Source organism: Bombus huntii, chromosome 10 (genome assembly GCF_024542735.1).
Source record: "Bombus huntii isolate Logan2020A chromosome 10, iyBomHunt1.1, whole genome shotgun sequence".
NCBI lineage: Eukaryota > Metazoa > Arthropoda > Insecta > Hymenoptera > Apidae > Bombus > Bombus huntii.
Window position 1 is genome coordinate 10,474,895 of NC_066247.1, and position 21,005 is coordinate 10,495,899.

A 21,005-nucleotide genomic window follows, 5' to 3' on the forward strand; every position below is an offset into this window, starting at 1 on the left:
GTTGGATAAGTGTTTACTAAGAATCTGACTAAGTACACTCTCTTAAATGCAAATGACTCATTGAACTTTTTGATATTAACTTTTTAATGGACGGCAATCCTCGAATAAAATCTTACTCAAACTGATAACATTAACAAAATATTTAAAAAATGTCAAAATCGGCGGTATCTCCTTTTTTTTGTAAATATTTACCGGCTATTGAATCCATTGATTCTCGATTGCCTTATCTGTTTGCTTGTGTATATCTTTTATATATACATAGATGGATACACAAATAAGTTTCGTCTATGGCGAGATCAATTTAGCCACCTGAGTAACCAGCTATCTTTCGAATCAACAGATACAATACCGATACAATGATACGACATGCGATGTACATACTCAAAACGTTACAGATTGAATCAATGAATTAATGAATTAATGAAGAGTAGCTGCTAATCATTGGTAGGATACACGCTTGTTAAAGATCGAAGATGTCCGTGAATTAATTAGCTTTGAAATTAAAAGGTTAGGTACGTGGGAGATTTTGCGTTTGAGGAAAATTATTCGAAGATAGCAATATGGTTGATGATACGGAAGTGTAGGGGTAATAGGGTGAATGCAACGAGCAATGTGTAATAAACAATTGATAATTGGTAATAATGTATAAATAATTCGTAACGATTAAGAATAGAAGCAGATAGTAATATTTAATTAGAACCCATGTTTTTTGTTTCAACTTCCAATTTATGTTCCTTTGATAGCAAAAACTATTTATTATAATAAATTTTGAATATAGGAGATTGAAAATTGAAATGGTTTATCAAGTGGGCTGATTTCAAACTAATCTCGTAAAAAAGTTGTAAAGAGGGGAAATATAGCTTTAAGAAATACGCAATTAATCGAGTGTTTACGGTACGTGCCAATAACAAGACAAGCTTTTGACTTTTGGAGAAGTCGACTATAACAAAAATATACTATATTATATTATATTATATATTATATTATATATTATAGCTATAATTTTAGCAGATACTGTTTATCTATTTCGTTTTGCGTGTATTAACGTCCTCATGATGTATTGTATAGTAATTAATGCATCAGATTATATACATATTGGTGTTTGTAGGTAACACGTTATACAGAGTGGAGAAGCAGCATCAAATTGTCACGATTGCAAAATAAAATGAGTGAACGGCTGGTGAACGAGCGAAATACTCGTACAATAACAAGTGAATGTAAAGGGAGCTCTAAATTCCAAGAAATTCCATTTTATCAGCCGAACAAAATGTATAATCTGATAATGTTTTGAGGATAGTAAGTTAGGCAGGCGAAAAAAACAGGTGTTAACGATCAAGTATAACAGATACACAGTAGTAAATATTCAACAATTTTTCAACCGTAATGTATTTATACACAAATCTGCGTACTTTGTATCAAAGTTTCTGTTGAAAATGACAACGTGAGTTCGTGCTCGCCATCCATATGCAGATACGTTAGTGATAAGAAATAGTAACTAGAGGATGATGCTAGTTACAATCGATAGATTTAATCGATAGGCTTAAGATGCTTTTTTGTTTTTATCCCTAGTTTTTGTAGGCGTGTGCAATAAAGGCTTTTTTTGGCTCAGAACGGTGTAATAGATTTATCCATTCAATAAAATAATAACTACTCTGATCTTACCTCTGAGTATAGAAATAACAACAGTTTCGATACGTATATTTTTATGTATAGCATGTATAAAAAGTGTCAGGGCGTATAAGTGTCCACTAGCGTGATTTCGGAGGATCGGAGCCTCTGGATCGATTGATTCATGCAAAATTTTGTAAAAATTGACGTTTGCTGGCACCGTATGCTACTTAGCACGAGGATCAAATGGAATTTTACTGGGAAAGTATATTTGGATACCATGATGTGCAAGATAATATTCTTGTATATGTAGGATTTGTATACATTTTAATCAATTTACTTTTTTTAATCAATTTAATCCTCATTTTATCAATAAATCCAATTATTTTGCCATCTATCTCTATTACCGACTATCGAATTGTTCGTTGTTCCAAAAATGTGTTGCGCGCAATACTGGGCACTATTAAATAAATTTTCATTTAAATAATTGTTTAAATGTTAAAAGACAGAAATAAATTATTTGCAATTTCAACAAGTTTAAATATATTATTTAAAATAATGAGATTAATTGTTATTTACAAATTTTATTTTCTATTTATTCTAAAAGAAAGCTAATAAAATCAGAATCTTTGTTTGAAAGTCTTTTTTCACACAGTAGATAATTCTGTAATAATGTGAAATCACGCTGATTGCTCCATTCTGTTTATCACGGGCTATCCCACCTGCTAACGAAAACTTGTTGTTTTCTCGTTAATGTCACATTGCTTACTTTCTACCTGACTGCGAAATATAAACTTGTTGCGAATAATCTCGATGTAAGACCCAATGGAATTTCAACGCCATTTCTCCAGAAAACGGTTCAATTGCGACTCATAGCTTATTTTGAAAAGTTGGCAAGTTGGTCCTCGCGATGAGTAGACGTTTGTAAAACTGTATCATCTAGAGTTGTAGAATTAGGGTGGTCCGGTCAAATAAGTGTATTTTTTATATACTCTGTACATATACAGGCTTTTCCAGAATAATTCCATACCGCCAGACAGGATAAGACGTCAAACAAGAAAAAAAAAAAACATTTTTCATTTTTCCAGCTTATTTTTGCGCGTAAACTTTTTTTATTTAAAACTAAAGTTTGAAATAGTTGTAGATACTCTGTCACACTGAACGTATTTCATTGTAAGCTAGCTCAAGCAGAAACAAAGCCTTATACAAGAAAACTTCATCCTCTTCCTTTGACTTACTTTTGCATACAGAAAAATCTGCAGTCTAAGTGTGCTATCCTGAGATTCCTTGATTATACATATCTTTTCTAAATTTTTCGTTTCTGTTAACAAAACTTCCATAAATGATAAAGTGCAGGTATTCCTAAAGGAAAAAAATGTAAAGAAACTAAAATTAACGCCCAAACACCCAAAATTTCAACATTAACCCGCCATATATATATTGTTAAATATGTAAATTCGCACGTTCGTAGGGAGACGCGATCTCGAGGAAGTGCGCCAACGGGAGTCGTAAATTCCCGTTACGATTGACTAATCGACGCCACGAATCGTTCAATCCCTTATTTCTTTTGGGATAATAAGGGTAGTTAACTTGAAGAGAACGCTGCTATTAACAGGTTATTATATATGTCGGAGATGAAAGGAAAACCGGAGCCTTCCCTTTGCAATTTTGAGGAAGCCTTCTAATGCTTTAGCCTAGATTTTATCATAACTGTAATTAAGCAATTGTCATTTGTAATTGTTTGACATTTGTGAAAGCGAAAGTGGGTTCGAGGTGACAACTGGTCGCCGAACGTAGCCACGGTCACGGGATAAACGTTTTGCCTGACGAAGGTGTGGATCGGTTGTATTGTTCTCCCTAGAAATCACATAGAATTGCATTTTAGAGATGCTGATATAATGAAACACACGTTGTATTAGGAATCAATCTCCAGACAGAAACAGGTCGTCCCATATAACGTAATACGTTATAACGTCATCCCATATAACGTAATAAGTTATAACGTCATACCATATAACATAATACGTTATACCGTCATACCATATAACGTATTACGTTATAACGTTATAGCATATAACGTTATACGTTATAACGTCATAGCATACAACGTATTACGTTATAACGTTATAAAATATAACGTAATACGTTCTAACGTCATACCATGTAACGTAATAAGTTATAACGTCATACCATGTAACGTAATACGTTATACCGTCATCCCATATAACGTAATACGTTATAACGTCATCCCATATAACGTAATACGTTATAAAGTTATATCATGTAAAGTAATACGTTATAACGTTATACCATATATCGTTACATACATCGACACTCTGTGTTACCACAGATTTTATACGAAATAGTGAAATTGGAAATTGAATACTGTATTCAGAGTTAAAATATAATGCTATATGGAAATGAAATAGCACTTCAAAGACTTGATAGATTTCGTTAATAAAATAAAGCAAAATAAATCTTTAATTCACTCACTACGAATTTATGGTATTGATTAAAATCAATGAATGTAGAGTTACTTCCGATTAAGGGTATAACTGTTATAAATTAAGAGCATAATTACATTGAATTAATGGGAAAATGTTGTTATAAATTATTGGTATAACTGTTAAGAATTAAGGATGTAATTGTTTTAGATTAATGGCTTAAATGTTATAAATTAATGGCTTAGAAGGTATAAATGAATAGCTTAAATGTTATAAATTAATAGTTTAAATGTATAAAATAACAGTTTAAATGTTGTACATTATTGGCTTAGATGTTGAAAATTAATAGCTTAAATGTTATAAATTAATGGCTTAAATGTTATAAATTAATAGTTTAAATGTTATAAATTAATGGCTTAAATGTATAAAATAATAGTTCAAATATTGTAAATTAATGGCTAAGATGTTGTAAATTAATAGCCTAAATGTTATAAATTAATAACTTAAATGTATAAAATAACAGTTCAAATGTTGTAAATTAATGGCTTAGATGTTGTAAATTAATAACTTAAATGTTATAAATTAATAGCACAAATGTTGTTGAGAATTGTGGATCTTTGAAGTCGAAATAATGTTATAAGAACACTAAATTTATACTGAGGATTAATTTTAAAATAGTAATATATTTATTTCATGGACGATTTCTTATATATTCATCGATACACACTTGCACGCGTCTCAGCACTTTCTTCTATACCCGACTGTTAACCGACTGAACAGTTTACATTCATCTGTTTTCGAGACGCCGCGCACACACATACATCCACACGCTGATATTCACATACAAGTATCTCTACTACACATTTAACCCAGTCCAACACAGAAAATTATACATATCTCAACAAATGTTATAAATTAATAGTTTAGACGTTATGAATTAATTGCTTATATGTTATATATTAATGGCTTAAATGTTATAAATTAATAGCTTAAATATTATAAATTAATTTCTCAAGTATTGTAAATTAATGGCTTAGACGTTATAAATTACTAGTTACAATGTTGTTATTTGATATTTTTTTTTATTTACCTTATATTTAAATTCTTCTTGGATGTTCACTGTCCGGAATTTCAGGCACGAAAGAGCTCGCGCGCGACTTCCGCGTTCCTTATATATCTTGACAAGGTGTCGAGATGTCAATCAAACGTTAACGATCTCTTGACATAGCAAAGGACGGGTTTTCCATTATAACAAAATCAAATTGAACAATTTCTTAATTTTTATCGTAAATTGGCGCCTTCGACGATTTAATACGGTATCCATTTTTATCATTTTAATAGTTTCTACAAACTAAGACTAAATTCACACCTCCTTGATACTAGTTTTCGACTATCAATTAGTTTGAACAAAAAGGGAAAAGAGCCTAACGGCAGTCGATGACGTTACTGTGAAATATGTTATGGTATTTAAATAATCAGCCAGATAAAATTCATATTAATCATTATATTATATTATCGATATTCGTTCATTTACTCGTGCTAATTACAAAATAAAATGTTCTCTTTTCTTGAATAACACCTACATCACCGTCTGCGATATTTAAATTTCTTATTTAATGCTTATTTAAAAGTCAGGTACCTTTTTAATTCCTCTCAAGTTAAACGAGTAAATTTACTCGTTATAGTTGTAACATAAAATGGCTATTTTCTTCAATACCACTTGCAAATATTAATTATGTATCGAATAATATGTACCAATTGGCTGTAATCGCGGTTAGGTATTTCTTCGTTTGATCTATCAAGAGATCTATTAGGCTATTAGCGAAAGACTTATTGATTCCTCAAAGATGTATCTTAACTTAAATCTTAAAGATTAACTAAATGATTATATTTGATTAGTATTCGACAGTGTCTATCATATTCAGCCATCTTCTTTTATAATTGATACTGCTCGGATCAATTATTTTATAATAAATTGCAGATTATGCCACGGTATATTATAAGATATTTGTCTATAGCTCTTTTTTTCTAATTCATTGATTTTATTATTAGTCTCGTTGGTTTTTCCTGTGAGTATCTGCTGTACGTACATTGGAAATACATAATGGATACGTACATTATATATATATTTTAAAATATAAAAATAAAAAATTAACAATACTATTATAAATATTGCTATTATAATTAATTAATAATAATTTAATTAGATAATTAAATTAAAATAATTTATAAATATTTAACGTAATAAAATAAAATTTTTTAATGAAATTGATAAAAATTGAATTATCTTGTATATAAGTATATATTAATATATAATTATTAATTTTAAATATATTAATTTTAAAATCTTTATATATACATTTAATTTTATAAAAAAATTAAAATATAAATATAAATATTTTAACTTTAAATTGCAAAAATGTATTATATATAATTAAATATTTATATATAAAAATTAATATAAATTATAAATATTTTATTATCTTGAGATATATAATTAAATTATTATTAATAATAGGTAATATTAATTTATAATTACTTATTTATTTATATATATATATATATACGTCGGGTTTACATTAGAATTAGGGTTAGGGGCGTAAAGCGTCGTTTGGATTACACGTCGTCGTTATGCAGTAGAGAAGACATTGGCTAGTGCAAATACGATTACCATAGAACCGGACAAGTAACCGTGGTAATTAGATACTCGAGAAACTAATGACAATGATCCTAGGTTCAATAACGAACCCGCGGACAACGGGACGGCAGCCGTACGCACTCGCAAAGATCTAAGTCGGATTCTGTGTTAATAGTCGCTGGCGTTAATCTCTTTTTTTTTGTCGATGAGACCGCAAGAGAGAGAGACTTTCCGACCCGGTGATACCCCAGAGGAAAAATATGACGGGGTGTGTCTAAGGACACGAGATCATCGGATTCGTCGGGGACATCCTACGTTCGGAAAGTAAGGGAAATTGACGTTGCTGCTAATTGGCCAATCTCCATATCGGTAGTTAGAAAAGGATGCTAGCCGCCCTTGAGGGAGGGTTGCTAGTGGGAGACGTCGTTCGTGGAAAAATAGGTCTCTCCTGTCTTCCCGTAACTGGGACAAAGACTGTGTATCTGTTGAAGGATTTTAGGTAACTAGATATTAGTGTTTATGACGGTCCTCGGGCTAGCCGATCACGTACTGTGGAGACGCGTCGACATCTGGTAAACATCCTGCCCGGAGAATAGGATCTGCGCGTGGCGAGCGACAGAAACCGTTGGAATGTTTACTGCCATGTGCCGCTACAAATCTTTCTTTTAAGGAGAGCTATAGGATTACTTAATGCCTTTGTTAGATGGAGAGTTCGTCCCGTTGACCGTGTGACACCAATTACCTTTCAGAGAAAAGACATCGACTCCCGACTGTCGGACGCCAACGCCGCGACGCATCTTAGTCTCCATCAGAGATAAGGCCCCAACACCGACTTTCGGACTCCTTGGAATCCACACCAAACCCCCCAACATCCCCAAGCCAGGGTGTATATAAGCCGAGACTTCACCCAGCCCGGGGAGTTCTCGTTCTAGTTGCTGTTCTTGTACAACACCCCTTTCTCTGTTCAACGTTATTCTACTGTAAGTGCCAAAGTCATAATAAAGTTCGATAAAAGAGAATTAATAGTTGGGCTACGACTCAGCTTTCTTTTCTCTCGCAACCCAAGTACCAACTTTACGTGACATTTTGGCGATCCGTGCCAGGATCCATCAACTTCAAGAAAACGAAATTACGCATTTCGGCATACATGCATCATTGAAGATTGAGGGATCAGCGGACCTCTGCAGATCAGCTCACTTTGCGTGAAAACGACTTCTACGGAAAGCGGACTACGGTCATCACCAAAATTGAAACTGGTCACGAAAAGAAGAATATTCAGGTAAAGAACTGGATTCTTTTAAATATTATCGTACTCGTCGCAATAGCTTCGCTAGTACAGACTCCAACAACAGTACAATAACCACTATGAGCAAAAAATCAGAAGACACATCTTCTGTTAGCCCTATGGCTACTGGTGTGGATCCAAGTATTCGGGCCATACTAGACGCTATGCAGAAGCAGAACGAAATCAAGTTAAGAAAACTGTTAAAGGAGACTATTAAAGCAGCGACTAGTCGGAGTTATCAGGGTAGTTTAGTTTCTAATAATTTGAACAAAAGCTTGGAGAAAACAGACGTTACTGTAGGAAATGAAGAAATGGTTTTGAAAGAATTTTCAAAAGAATTGCAGTCTAATGTAGAAAATTCTTATGAAAAGAAAGTATCAATTGACACCGCTTCATAGGATTATATTTTCATTAAAACAGACTTAATGTTTGATGTCAATAGCTCAACAGAATACCAGAAAGAGTCTGTGAAACGAAGGACAGAAGATATTGCAGTATTGTATAATGATTTGTCACCATCTTCGTCACAAGATACTCAAAATTTACAAGAATGGTTTGACAAAAAAAGTAAAAGTTTAGGAGAAGCAGAAAAAGATCATAACAAGAAGGATAATATTTCAATGAGAAATATTTTGGACGGCGATACAAATAAAGAAAACCAAATTGAAACGAAGGAATTAGAAGCAGTTAGTAAATCAACTGCTGAAAATGATACAAAATCAATAGACAACGTTGAACAAAATATATCATTAGAATCTATACAAAAAGTAAGAGATAATGCTTACAATAATGAACATTTGCTTATAGAAGAAGACCAAATGATGACAGCGAAAAATGCGTGTGACACTATAGAATCAAAAACTTCAGCAGATCTTATGTCGAGAAATTTAGATGCTAATACACAAGAGAAGTCTTTAGAGAATAAAGATGACAAGAATCCATCTCTATCTATGTTAGATAGTAGTAAACGGAGCAGTCGTTATAATGTTGCTGCAAAGCCTGCTACTTCGCCAAAATTTGAAGAAATTGTTTATAATCAAACCAGACAATCAAACACAAATAAAATTTTGCGAAGCGCTTTAAAGACGAAATTAATCGAAGACAAGTCTGAAATAATTAATAAACAAAAGACATCGGAAAATGTAGAAAATAAATTTGCCAAAGAAGAAAAAAGAGGTGTTAAACAAAAATCAATTTCAGATAGTGAAAACGAAACAACTGATACTCGTCAACGAAGGGAAGTTCTTTTAACGAACACAGCTAGTGATAGCGATAGGTATAAATCTGTAGAAAATGATAATGCAGTAACGGGTGTAATAGCAACTGATGAAGCGAAACATAGAGGCAGACCTAGGAGATCGGATAAAGTCGAAGTTAAAAAAGATGAAGATACAAGGAAGATCCTACAAAATGAGAAGGGTGGATTAGAGGAACAAAGAAAACTCGAAGAAGATACAAAAGAAGAAACTACAGAGACAGAAGTCAATTCAAAAGGTATATTCAATAATAAGTGCGATTTACTTGATACCGAAAGAGCTTTTGAAATTAATGATACGGTTCAAGATATTAAATTTACTGAAGGTAGAAGCCGCACTCAAAATGATATGGAAGATGTAGTAGAAGATTCACAAGAATTATCTAATAAAAGTAAGTTATCAGAAATAAGGATTGCACTTAACAAAATTGAATATACAAAAACTATTTTACGGAATAAAAAGAATTCATTAGAAAGAGAAAGAGGAGTAAGAGAAAAGAAGAAAATGTACAGACAGAAATTATTTCAAAAAATATATCAGATGATAAAGGTGATTTGCCTTAGAAAAAAAAAAAAGAATATTATCCACAAACTACATTAGGAATTTATCTATTTTAGTGAGGAGAAAGAGAAAGGATAGAGGAGTTGATCAATAGACTGTGGATTTTGAGGCGTTTATGAAAAACGTACAATTTTAATAAAATATTCAATGTAAAGTCTTTGTTATAATATTCAAATAAATAGATGAAAAAAAAACTGACTTTGCATAATTACTCATGGCTTATTGATCAATCATGCGACTCGTTCAGAGGTAACTCGAGTTGTAAAGGCGACAATTTATTAAAAATGGTATATCTGACGTACGATGCATTTGCTCATGTTAAACTATTTAAATAAGTATAAAAATCACGCGAAAAAAAATCTACTGAAAATAATGTTGAACTAGTTAATAATAATAAATCATATAGTGAAACACAAACCTTAAATCAAGATTTTAAGTTCAAAAAAAAAAAAAGAAAAAAAAAAGAAGAAAGAAGTTGATAAAATGACAGCAACATGTAGCAGCAGGCGAGAGAAAATAAGCCAAATTTCGAAAAGAAGAAACGATGCTCAAGAACTCGAAATTTCTCGAGTGGATATGCTAAACAACGAATTTAATGAACAGTTGAAAGAACGTGAAACAGCAATAGAAGACTTACATCAAATGTTAAAGCATCAATCGGAAATTCATAAAGTTACCTTAAATGAAGCAAGTTTGAAAATAGGAGAACTCTCTGATAAAATTAAATGTTTTAAAGGAAAAGATAGCCAGATACCGAAACGTAATGAATTACTCGAAGAAGAACAGAATAAATGGAGAAGTTTAGAAAAAATGATTACAGAAAAACTTGAAGAAGAAAAATCCCGTTAGGAAACGGCTGAAGACGAAGTGAGAAAGCTTTCCAAATATAACGAGCAACTTCTAAAAGATTATCAAGAAATCCATAAAAAAAAAAAGGTAAAGAATTAAACATGTACCTCAACTGAAAGATAAAATCAATCGACAGGATTTATATGCGAAGAACATAAGAACACAATATATAGAACAGCACAAGATGATCGAAAAATTGAGAGCAAAAGGAAAACGTGTGCATAATAAAAGTAAAGAGAACACATAATGTATCTCCACCAGGGGCGCATGATCCAAAATTAAATAATAAAATAAAAGGTTTTGTTACTGAAAAGTTAGAGAGATTTCATGACAACAAAAGCATTGCCTGTGCAGAGTGCAGTGTATCAATGTGCACTAAAAATGCAAGCAACGTGACGATTACTTTTAGAACACCACAGACACCACGAAAACACAATCAAGACCAAACAAGATCAAGTTCAAAAGTGAAGTTACGTGAGCTTATTACTGCTAACGACCAAAAATTGAATTATGATCCCGAGCATCAACTCGCTGATCTTCAAGTAGAATGTTCCGACAAAGACAGGACGACACAAGAGCTCGAGAAGCACATAGAGGACATGAAGGAGGAAGTGCAATAATTAGAATTGCAACTCGACGAGTTACAAAAAAAAAAAAAAAAAAAAAATACACACGCACGTAAAAAGAGTTCAATCTTTTGGAATACAAATCGAAGAACTAACAATAAAATTAGAAGAAATAACATAAGTCACAAATATGAAGTTGACTTGCTTGAACAAAAAAAAAAAAAAAAAAGGCCAAACTTAATTCATGTGTTAGTAATTCAATGGAGGAACGTGAAGCTGGAGCTAAAGATGCAAAAGAGATAAAATGTAGTTCTTGAACCACAAGAACAAATAATCTGCCCTTCAATGTGAACTAGACGAACTAAAGGGTGAATATAAAAAAGTGGGTGATTTTGGATATAAATATGAAGAAGAAACTAATAAATTGAAACTGGATTTTGAAAAATAAGAAAAATGATCCTTGTCAATGAAAATAAATTTGAAATATTGCGTAGGGTAGAAATTGAAGGTAAAGTAAAAGATATGAACGAACAAAATAATTTTCTTAGAAAAGAACTGGAAAACGTCCAAAAACTTTCCAAAGATGTTAATAATCGCTTACTCGAGGCGAACCAAGAATTAAAAGATTCACATAGAAAACACACTCTTATTTGAAAATTGAAAAAAAAGAAAAAAAAACATCAGGAAGAATTAGGTGATATAATAAAACTTCATGATGAAGAAAAATATAAACTGATACAGCATTGGTGTTCTGTAGAATATCAAACTGCCATAAAGGGTTACATTGATGGAAAAGTGCAGTAAATATTTAAATAACAATCCATGACTTCTTAAGTAGTTGTAACAATCTTGATGTTTTACTATGGAACAACTAGATGAAGTGCACAGTGACATTAATAAAGTAGAATCATCGATAAAAGTAGATGTATCTTCTTCATTAATATCAGAATCAACGACTGATATTATAAAGAATGTGCACGATATTCCAGAAAATCAAAAAAAAAAAAAAATAAGTCACAGGAATGTACAGATAATACAATTCAAGATGGTTTAGTAGTAAATAAATGTGATGTAACAGATTTAAATAAAAACAAAAAAAAATTTTTAAAGTAAGGAAAGTAGTGAGACAGAGAGCATAAAGAACGCTGCGATTAATGAAGTAGAACAAGAAATAATAAATAAGGACCCACAAATTGATGATCAATATAAAAAAAAGATGAGAAATTTCAAGAAGAGCAAGCAGAGAATACAACTGAGATTGGAGATCATTCAAGATATGCAGGTGACACATCTTTAGATAAAGAAAGTACGAACGATGTTGAAATATTTAATACAAATGAGGGTGAACAAAACATTGAGAAACACAACGTTTGTACAGTGTTAAATATAGATACAGTTAGTGTTACTAATGCTCAGTGTCAGGCATTAATTAAAACACTTGGTGAAACTTTTGATGATAAAGCCCAAACATTGCATGTCACGGATACAGACACAGATTTGTCTAAACTAGTTGATAGTAGTTCAGAAGTAATGGTACTGACTGTAGAAACTACTATATATTAATGATATGAATGAAAGTACAGAAGAAAATATTGTTTTAACTGTACATGAAAAGGATGCTGTTGTAAATTCCAATGAAGAAAGAAAAATGTTTCTGCAGAACAAAAAGGAATGAAGAACGCTGAAATTGTAAATGAAGAATTTAATTCGATAGGTTAAGCACGAGAAAGTGATGGAACAATTATAGAAATAATTTCAACAGAAATTGTGGCTCAAGAAGTTTCTGAAAATTGTAGCCAGAAATACAGTTATGACATATTAAATCATACAAAGACAAGAAACGATTCTATAACTCCTATTACCTCAGGAGTAATTAGTGATCTAGAAACTGCAGATGACATTGATATTAAAGAAAAGAATAACACGAAACAACAAATGGAAATGGCAAGATTGATTTTTTGATAGTTCACATAAAATTAATTTAGAAAAGAAAATTATTCATAATAAAATTGTCGTACTTATACATGTTGCTAATACAGAAGGAAGGAATAAATCTATAAGTGAAGCAGATAAAGTGCGCATAACTAACAAAAGAAGTGTCATTCAGGATATCTTTGATGATTGGGGCATTGAAAATGCAGAAGATGACAGTCAGTCGGTATCTAAAGCTCCAGATACTGTGGAAATTGAATTGAAAAGTTTACTAAATGACACAAAAACACGAACTATAGAGGAAAGCACAGTTGTACTGGTTGAAGAAGAAATTACATGCATGGAAAAAGAACCAGTTGTAGATGCTGAAAAGGCTTTAGAAGTTGCTAAACAAAACAAAGAGATGCAAGTATCAAAGGAACAACTGGATAACAATCAAACTATAAAAAAACAACAAGATAGTATAAAACCATTACTCAAAGACCACTAACTCATTCTATATCACAGGCTGTTAGAAAGTCTACAAAAGATTCAACACGTGATACTGCGGCATTTCGTCAAACTTAGCAAATTATCCCTATTAATCGTAGTCGAAATTTAACGAGCCAACAACCTTCACAGGTTGAAATAGCAAAAGCATATACCACGACGAAGAAGAACAAGTACAAGTCGAACCAATCAGAGTCCAATTCCATCGCTCCATACTGAGGAAACACTAAGATTTTGGAGGACCAAAATCAATCTAAAGAGGGGGGTATGTGACATCAATCACATCTCAACCTACATCAGTGATAATACATCGACACCCGACCTTCGGACACTTTTGGACACATCACCACCTTATCATCATAGCATACACCAAGGCTGTGACGCACCTCCGTCCACATCAGAGATAGGATATGGACCCCCGACCTTCGGACACTTTTCTACATCATAACCTACACCTAGCCCCTCAACATCCTAAAACCAAAACGTATATAAACCGAGACTTCACCCAGCTCGGGCAGTTCTTGTTCCTCTTCTAGTTGCTGTACTCATACAACCCCTATTCTCCGGTTCGGTGTTATTTTGTAAGTGTTTATAATAAAGTTTTATAAAGGAAAATAAGTAGTTGGGTTACGACTCAGCCTTCTTACTACCACCCAAGTACCAACTTTACGTGACAGGAGCCGCCTCGGACCTAAGACTGATAATATAGGACTTGGGTTAAGTAGTAGAAAGGTAGTCGCGATACACTATGTGGTTTTTAATAGTTCTTACACACGGTGTGTACGCGAACCTTTCCCACCAAACTAGATTAAGAGTGGGGCCGCTCCACTGGGATACGTCGCAAGAGAGGGTAGGAGATCCGACCGGCCTTGGATACAGTGTCCGGCCGTGGGAGGGAGGAATCCGTCTTCAATGTCTCTGCCATGTACATAGCTTTGTTTCCCCCTCCTTCCATTGTGTCTAAGGCATGAGCCTGCTAGGTAAGCCTTACTGATGAGTCCACTAGCAGGCTCTGGACGAAACACACTTTTTTTCTTCTTTTTCTCCATCTTCCTTCATATATCCGTGATAATTGTAGGCTGCTGGCTGTAGATGTCGCTTGCCGGGGTGTAGTACTGCTGTATTTTCTTCTTATTTAGATGTCGTGGAAGAAAAATCGCACTTTGGAAAAGTACGAGGCGCCGGGATTTGAACCCGGGATCCGAACGTTTGTACTCTATGGCGCTAACCACTGCGCTGCCGTCGTCCGACACTAGTTGGTTTCGAGTGGTGAGATTTGCGTTCTCGTGTGCCGCCACGAGAGGAAATCTCAGTGTGGGTGTGCTTTCTGAACGAAGAACGCGGATTCGTTGTTCACACTTTTCGTTAGGAAAGTGGGGGTGCCCATTGATTATAGCCAACGTTAATGAATGAAAATAGGAGGAGGAAGCCTCCTACCAACGTGGCTCGTGGGTGACATTGTTTATTGGAAAAATAACTACCCGCTTTCTCCGTTATTTGTAAGAGTGCGCAATAAACCTAAGCATTGTTCTAAGGACCATCCATAAACCGAAAACACTTACAGGGTTAGAGATTCCTTCAAGCTATTAAGATTACGTCAAAGGATTCAGTTTATAGTATATAGTATGTAGTAGATCAGTATATAGTATAAAGCTTCAGACGGCGCACGGACCATCGTACGCGCCGTAACATAGAGAGTTATAAGAATATACATAAAATATAATTAAACATCGCAAAAATAACTTAATTAGAAATGACTAGAATGTATGATGTATAATATAATGAATTCAAATTGTCTAAAAAATACTACAAATTTATAGAGATTTTACTATAAAATGTTTTTAACAGAAGCTGATACAGTTATATAGCATTTTCAAGCATTTACGAACATTAATGTACGAATTTGAAATTAGCAATATTGAAGCGCGGTACTCGGAAAGACGAATGTACATGGATAATTGTATGCACTAATCAACGATACGGTTATAATTGCATGCTTGATAGAAAAATATCATCGTAAAATTGATATGATTTCATGGAAACGCGTCTAACTTGGTATCTCGAAAGTATCTTAAGCAAACTAATTAGCGTGCCTGTTATGTCTTTTAAAATGTAAATTAACATGTAACAAAGAAACCTTCATCAATTTGATTCGCTTCAAACTGCGCAAATAAGTAGTATAAATAATATTTGTGATAGATTTGGCATCAATTCCATGTTTCCTTTAATATTTGCCTTTAGAAAGTCCAATTCGTTTCACGATTATACAAATTACTAAAAAAATGTCTATATTAGTAATTTATTTATTTTGCATTAATCGTGACATGTTAGTTGCATTATGTTATATGTAAACTACCACAGAGGAAAAATGATCATCTTTCAGTTATTAGTTTTCTGATTTTAATGTCATTTTATGAGTACTTTAACACGAGGTACTTGTAAATGAAAACAACCAATTAGGTCTAAAAACATAAGCCTGTTACCAAGACTCTTATTAAATTGAACAAGCTTCTCAAAAATCGAACGTGCATATTAACGCGAACTTATTATTTGACTGATTTGACTGATTTGACTGACATCCGAAATTGGTGAGATCATATGAAATTTTGCTTTTCGCGGTTCGGTGTATAAGAACGCGTCACCGATTGCTCAACTTTCGATATAAAAAGCGGATCAAGTCTACCGGATTATCCTACAGACATGCATTAATTCGTAAGAGTTAGTCATCATCTGGATAATAATTATCTGAAGAAACTTTCAACGTGAAAATATAAAATTTTCATTGATTACATATTGCGTTCGCCATAATTGAAAAAATGGTAAACCTTCGATCTCATCTTTCTAATACACATTTTCTTTACCTCGTGATAAATAAATTCTTGGAAATTTAGGAAAATTTTCAGTGATCACTTTAAGGAATTTGACGAATTTCCAACGAGACTATGTGACACCGTTAGGTAAAAGTGATTCAAATGTAATAGCGATATTAAACGAGAAATCTATAAAGGTGTCATTAGAAATTCTAAGAATGTCTCTGCATCTTTATCTTAGGTATTACGCCAATAGTTTTCATTACCGTGATGTAATATTTATCATGCTTATTTTGTACGTAAAACGAATCGTTGGAATATTCCCGAAGCTAACGAAGCATTTCCCAAAAGTTAAACGGAAGAAATTAACGCGAATAGTTAAGTGAAATTTTTCCATTAACTTGCTCGCTCTTTTTAGAATTAAGGCTTACAAATTCTTAAACGTAAACGATAAAAATAAAAATTAATGTAGGAGAATAGAAAAATAATATGTTCCGATTTTTTCTCGTACAAAAATCGTCAGACTGATCCGCTTGTAATATTGTTACTTCTAAAAAAACACGAATCCTCCTTCGTGTTTTTTAATTGAATTATTATTAAAAATCAGATAATTATCGTTCACAGGAGTGATAGTGTTGATGTCCATTGAAGTGTGTCTTATGGTAGCAAGGCAACGACCAGAAATGTTGGTCCCTTCCGAATTCTTCGCCTTGCTTGATAGTCTGAGGAAGATTCTGGCCGACAGTTTCCGGCAGGAACAAAACCAGTGCAGCGCCAAAAAAGGACACCGTGCTGATAATGAGCATTGGAAATCCCTCCCAAATTGCAGCCTAATGAACAAATATTAATTTATATGAGCAAAGGTTAAATACCATGAAAATCTGGTCAAAGTATTTCTCATTTAAAAAGTTTCATTAGAAAGTTTCAACCAATATAGTTTCATATCTTAAGTTATTCCATCATTTTTTATTTTAAATTTCAATTTTTTGATTAAAGATCAGTTAAAGAAAAGCGTTGGTTGCAACTTCCAAAACGGGCTTTCTAGAAAGTGAGAAATATTTTGATCAGATTTTTATAATATTTAACTTCTTCAGGAAACAACTTGTTTTAAGGTAAGAAAAAAACTATTTTACATTTTCATGAGAAAATTTACATGAAAACTTTTTCATAATTTCTAATAGCGCTTATTGTATCTTTTGGAATAAATTAAAGAGAAGTTGAACGTGGATGTACTTAGCGGTGTTTCAAAAATGTTGTAACAACAATAGTAGTATAAATATTTATTTACCGAGTCAGTGATATATGGCGCCAAAGAGTGTGCAACTATTCCGAAAATATGAATGAAAGATACGCCCTGCGATCTGACTGGCGTGGGCAGAAGTTCTGCTGCATACTGAAGACCAACATTGGCTGCCATGTTCAGACAGAATCGCGACAATATTGACATTACTAATTTCGCGAGCACTGGGGAATAAATTAAAAAATACAAAATTAATCCTGGTTACACAATACTTGATTGTAAGTTTAATTAAAAATATAGTCCGATCGAAGCTTAATCAAAATCAAATTAAAATTTCACACAAACTTTAAACTTCTATAAATCTCCAAATTATAGAAAACCAACATATAGAAAATTATTGCTTCTAAAATGTGCACACCTCTTTCAATTTCGCCACTAAATTAATTCCCAATAATTCCTAAATTCTAGTTCCATCAAAATAATTATTTTCCAAGATTAATACCTTCGAAGTTGCCAAAATTCTTTTACATTCATCATCAACTTAATTTCAGATTTTTCTCAATAATACGTCATTATAATCGTTTTAATTTTACTTTAATAAACAGATCGATATATTTACTGGAATGCAGCATAAGTTCAGCGATACTGAGTACACAGGTCATTGCCATCGTGAGAAATCCGCAGAGTCTACAACCCCATCGGTCGAGCAACAGGGCGAGTAATAACCCAGCTGGAAGTTCTGTGGCACAGGCGATCGAGAACGACACGAACACCGAGCTCTGGATAAGTTTTAATGAATACACGTGACCGTCGAACGAGATCAGGGTGAAACACCTACAAGATTGTATCGGTTATTTATGAAGGTTTTCTCGCAACATGAACTCGTATCTTATACTTGCCAGAATGCAACTAGAAGAATAGTGTTTCTCGCCAACCGTGGCGTTTTGAACAGATCGAGCAGCGTCGCTGATTCTTGAATTTTGTCCGGTGCCTCCATGTTACTCTGCAAGAATTTATTTCGAGAATAATTAACGAAAGATATAATACGAGTCGTGCCTTTAGCCCTTACACAGTTCAAAATTCATAACACACTGAAAAGAAATTTTATTTTCATTTTATTCGTCATTAATAGATAGCACGAACAGTGGCACTTTGCATTCTGTTTTATGGAATTAGTCGGCATGGCTTTTGATATCGAGATTTATTAATATAATGGGTGGTTGGTTGATTAAATACTTTTCTGATCCGAAATACAGTCGGGAACAAAACTAAGTGGATTAGTGGAGAAAATGTAAAAATTCATTTCAATCATTTGCTGAACTATCTGCATATTATTAGAAGGAAATATAATAAATAAAACTCAAGTATATGAGGCTGATACTAATTTGATTATACTTTCTTCACATCTATTTCCATTAACTATAGCAGCTTATTTTTATCCCCGATTGTACTTGTAAATTGTAAATATTTTATAATTTCTATATAAATTCCCAGATTTACTTCAAATTTTGTACGAGATCGATATAATACCACAATGGAATCGCGACAGTCAAGTTTCATTTCATATTTCATTTTTCATCGCGTTTCATTTTTAAAACCTGTCTATGCATGTTAAAATACATTCGCGAGTCTGTGTGTTTTCGACGTGAATCAAATATATCTGTCAGCACAGATTCAAGTACTGTACCGTATGATTTCGCGTAAGCTTTCTAGAATTCTATTTGATCGAACTTACGACGAATATATCGCAAATACGCGAGTCTGGATTTCTGCGATTGATCCTAGCTATTCTCCGTAGTTTCTCAACAACCTTGTCCATCATACCAGCTTGAACAGAGCAAATACGAGTGATATGGATCGATAAGTAAATTTGCATAAATCTCAAAGCGCAAGTTGAGAATTCGAATAATCGAACGATTAGGAGTTTACTTACCGGGCGCTCTCGGGAAGAATCCACGGTGTGATAGCGACAGATAACAGCGGTATGGCAGTAACGTAAGTAAAATATCTCCAGTTCGCGATATAATAGGCTATCCATGGTAAAATTGTACTGGCCACTGCGAAGTATACGCCAAAGGCGATATTCACGACCAACGTTCGTTTCGAAACAGCCATATATTCGAGCACTGCGGGATAATTGATCGTCGATGACTCTCGGAATAACTGATTATTATATCAAGATACTTAATGACGATTATTCTTTATGTTGCAGTAATAGAACATGGAAGATTTATCGAGTGAAACCGGTTATTATTAATATGGAGCAATTGATGACGAGCCGAATGAACGATACCATCAACATAATTGTAGGATAATTGTAAGATTATAAATATAATTCCGATTTTAAATTAATCCGTTTACTCTGCAAACGTGAATGTTCCGAGTTTGAGCTGGTCCGTATAACAAAAAGCGCTACATAATGCACGTGTTTTGCTTCTAACGTATTTAAACGAAAATTTTGTGATAATTTTCATTTCGAACGAATATACAGAGTGGTTGGTAACTGGTGGTACAAGCGGAAAGGGGGTGATTCTACGCGAAAAAAGAAGTCGAAAATATAGAATAAACGTTTTTCGTTCGAGGCTTTGTTTTCGAGAAAATCGACTTTGAATTTTCGCTCGATACGCGTGCACTTTATCGCGTCTCGTTATAACGGATCTCACTGTAGATCGTTGTCTCGATGGAAGAATTAAAAAAAAAATTTGTATTTTATATTTTCGACTTCTTTCCGCTTGTACCACCAATTACCAACCGCCTTGTATAACTCGATTTAAGAATATCAAGATATAACTATCCTCGACGACATGAAAATCGATGAAACGATCTTTAACAATAACAAAATCAATATATTCATCTCTGGTGGTGGCAAAAGCTCTTGAATCAAGAACTCGAACCGTATAGTTCAATCGAGTACAGCAACGTCAAAATTATCTTCGAGGAACAATTCATCAAAAATTTCTCACGCAACATCATCTTTCACGTAATAGAAACATTGACTTCATACTAACGTTATCTCTCGCGTGACTGAAACATTGGCTTATCGGTCGAACCTCTCGCACTTTCTACTTCGTAGAACGCTTACCGATAATCAGAGGAATGTTGATACAGTTATCGAACGCCAGTCCAGTGAGAAACCTACAGACGGCGAATGACCAAAAACTATTTGCGCTGGCAGTGAAAATGGAGGCAAAAAGGGCGATACTATTGCAGAACATTAAAGCTGGGATACGACCCTTGTGATCGGCGATCCAACCGACTAGGAAACCACCGATGATGGATCCGCAGAAGAAGATGGCCTGCGCCGTTGATACGAGGTATTCTCGGTCG

At 33.5% G+C, this 21,005-nt stretch overlaps 3 protein-coding genes across 4 annotated transcripts in view; 2 read left to right on the forward strand and 1 right to left on the reverse strand.

The window, feature by feature from the left end:
* The window catches only part of LOC126870309 (glutathione S-transferase-like), a 112,629-nt gene that overhangs the window by 43,056 nt on the left and 48,568 nt on the right, over positions 1-21,005 (forward strand). The gene's annotated exons all lie outside the window — the stretch shown is intronic.
* The window catches only part of LOC126870304 (uncharacterized), a 104,756-nt gene that overhangs the window by 26,966 nt on the left and 56,785 nt on the right, over positions 1-21,005 (forward strand). The window lies entirely within an intron of this gene.
* Positions 14,383-19,497, reverse strand: LOC126870308 (solute carrier family 22 member 3-like). The gene is made up of 5 exons (XM_050627885.1): positions 19,414-19,497; positions 18,578-18,681; positions 18,298-18,512; positions 17,727-17,902; positions 14,383-17,268 (listed from the first exon to the last, which is right to left on the reverse strand). The coding sequence occupies exons 1-5, from the start codon at positions 19,495-19,497 to the stop codon at positions 17,050-17,052; spliced, it is 798 nt and encodes a 265-aa protein (XP_050483842.1). The 3' UTR covers positions 14,383-17,049.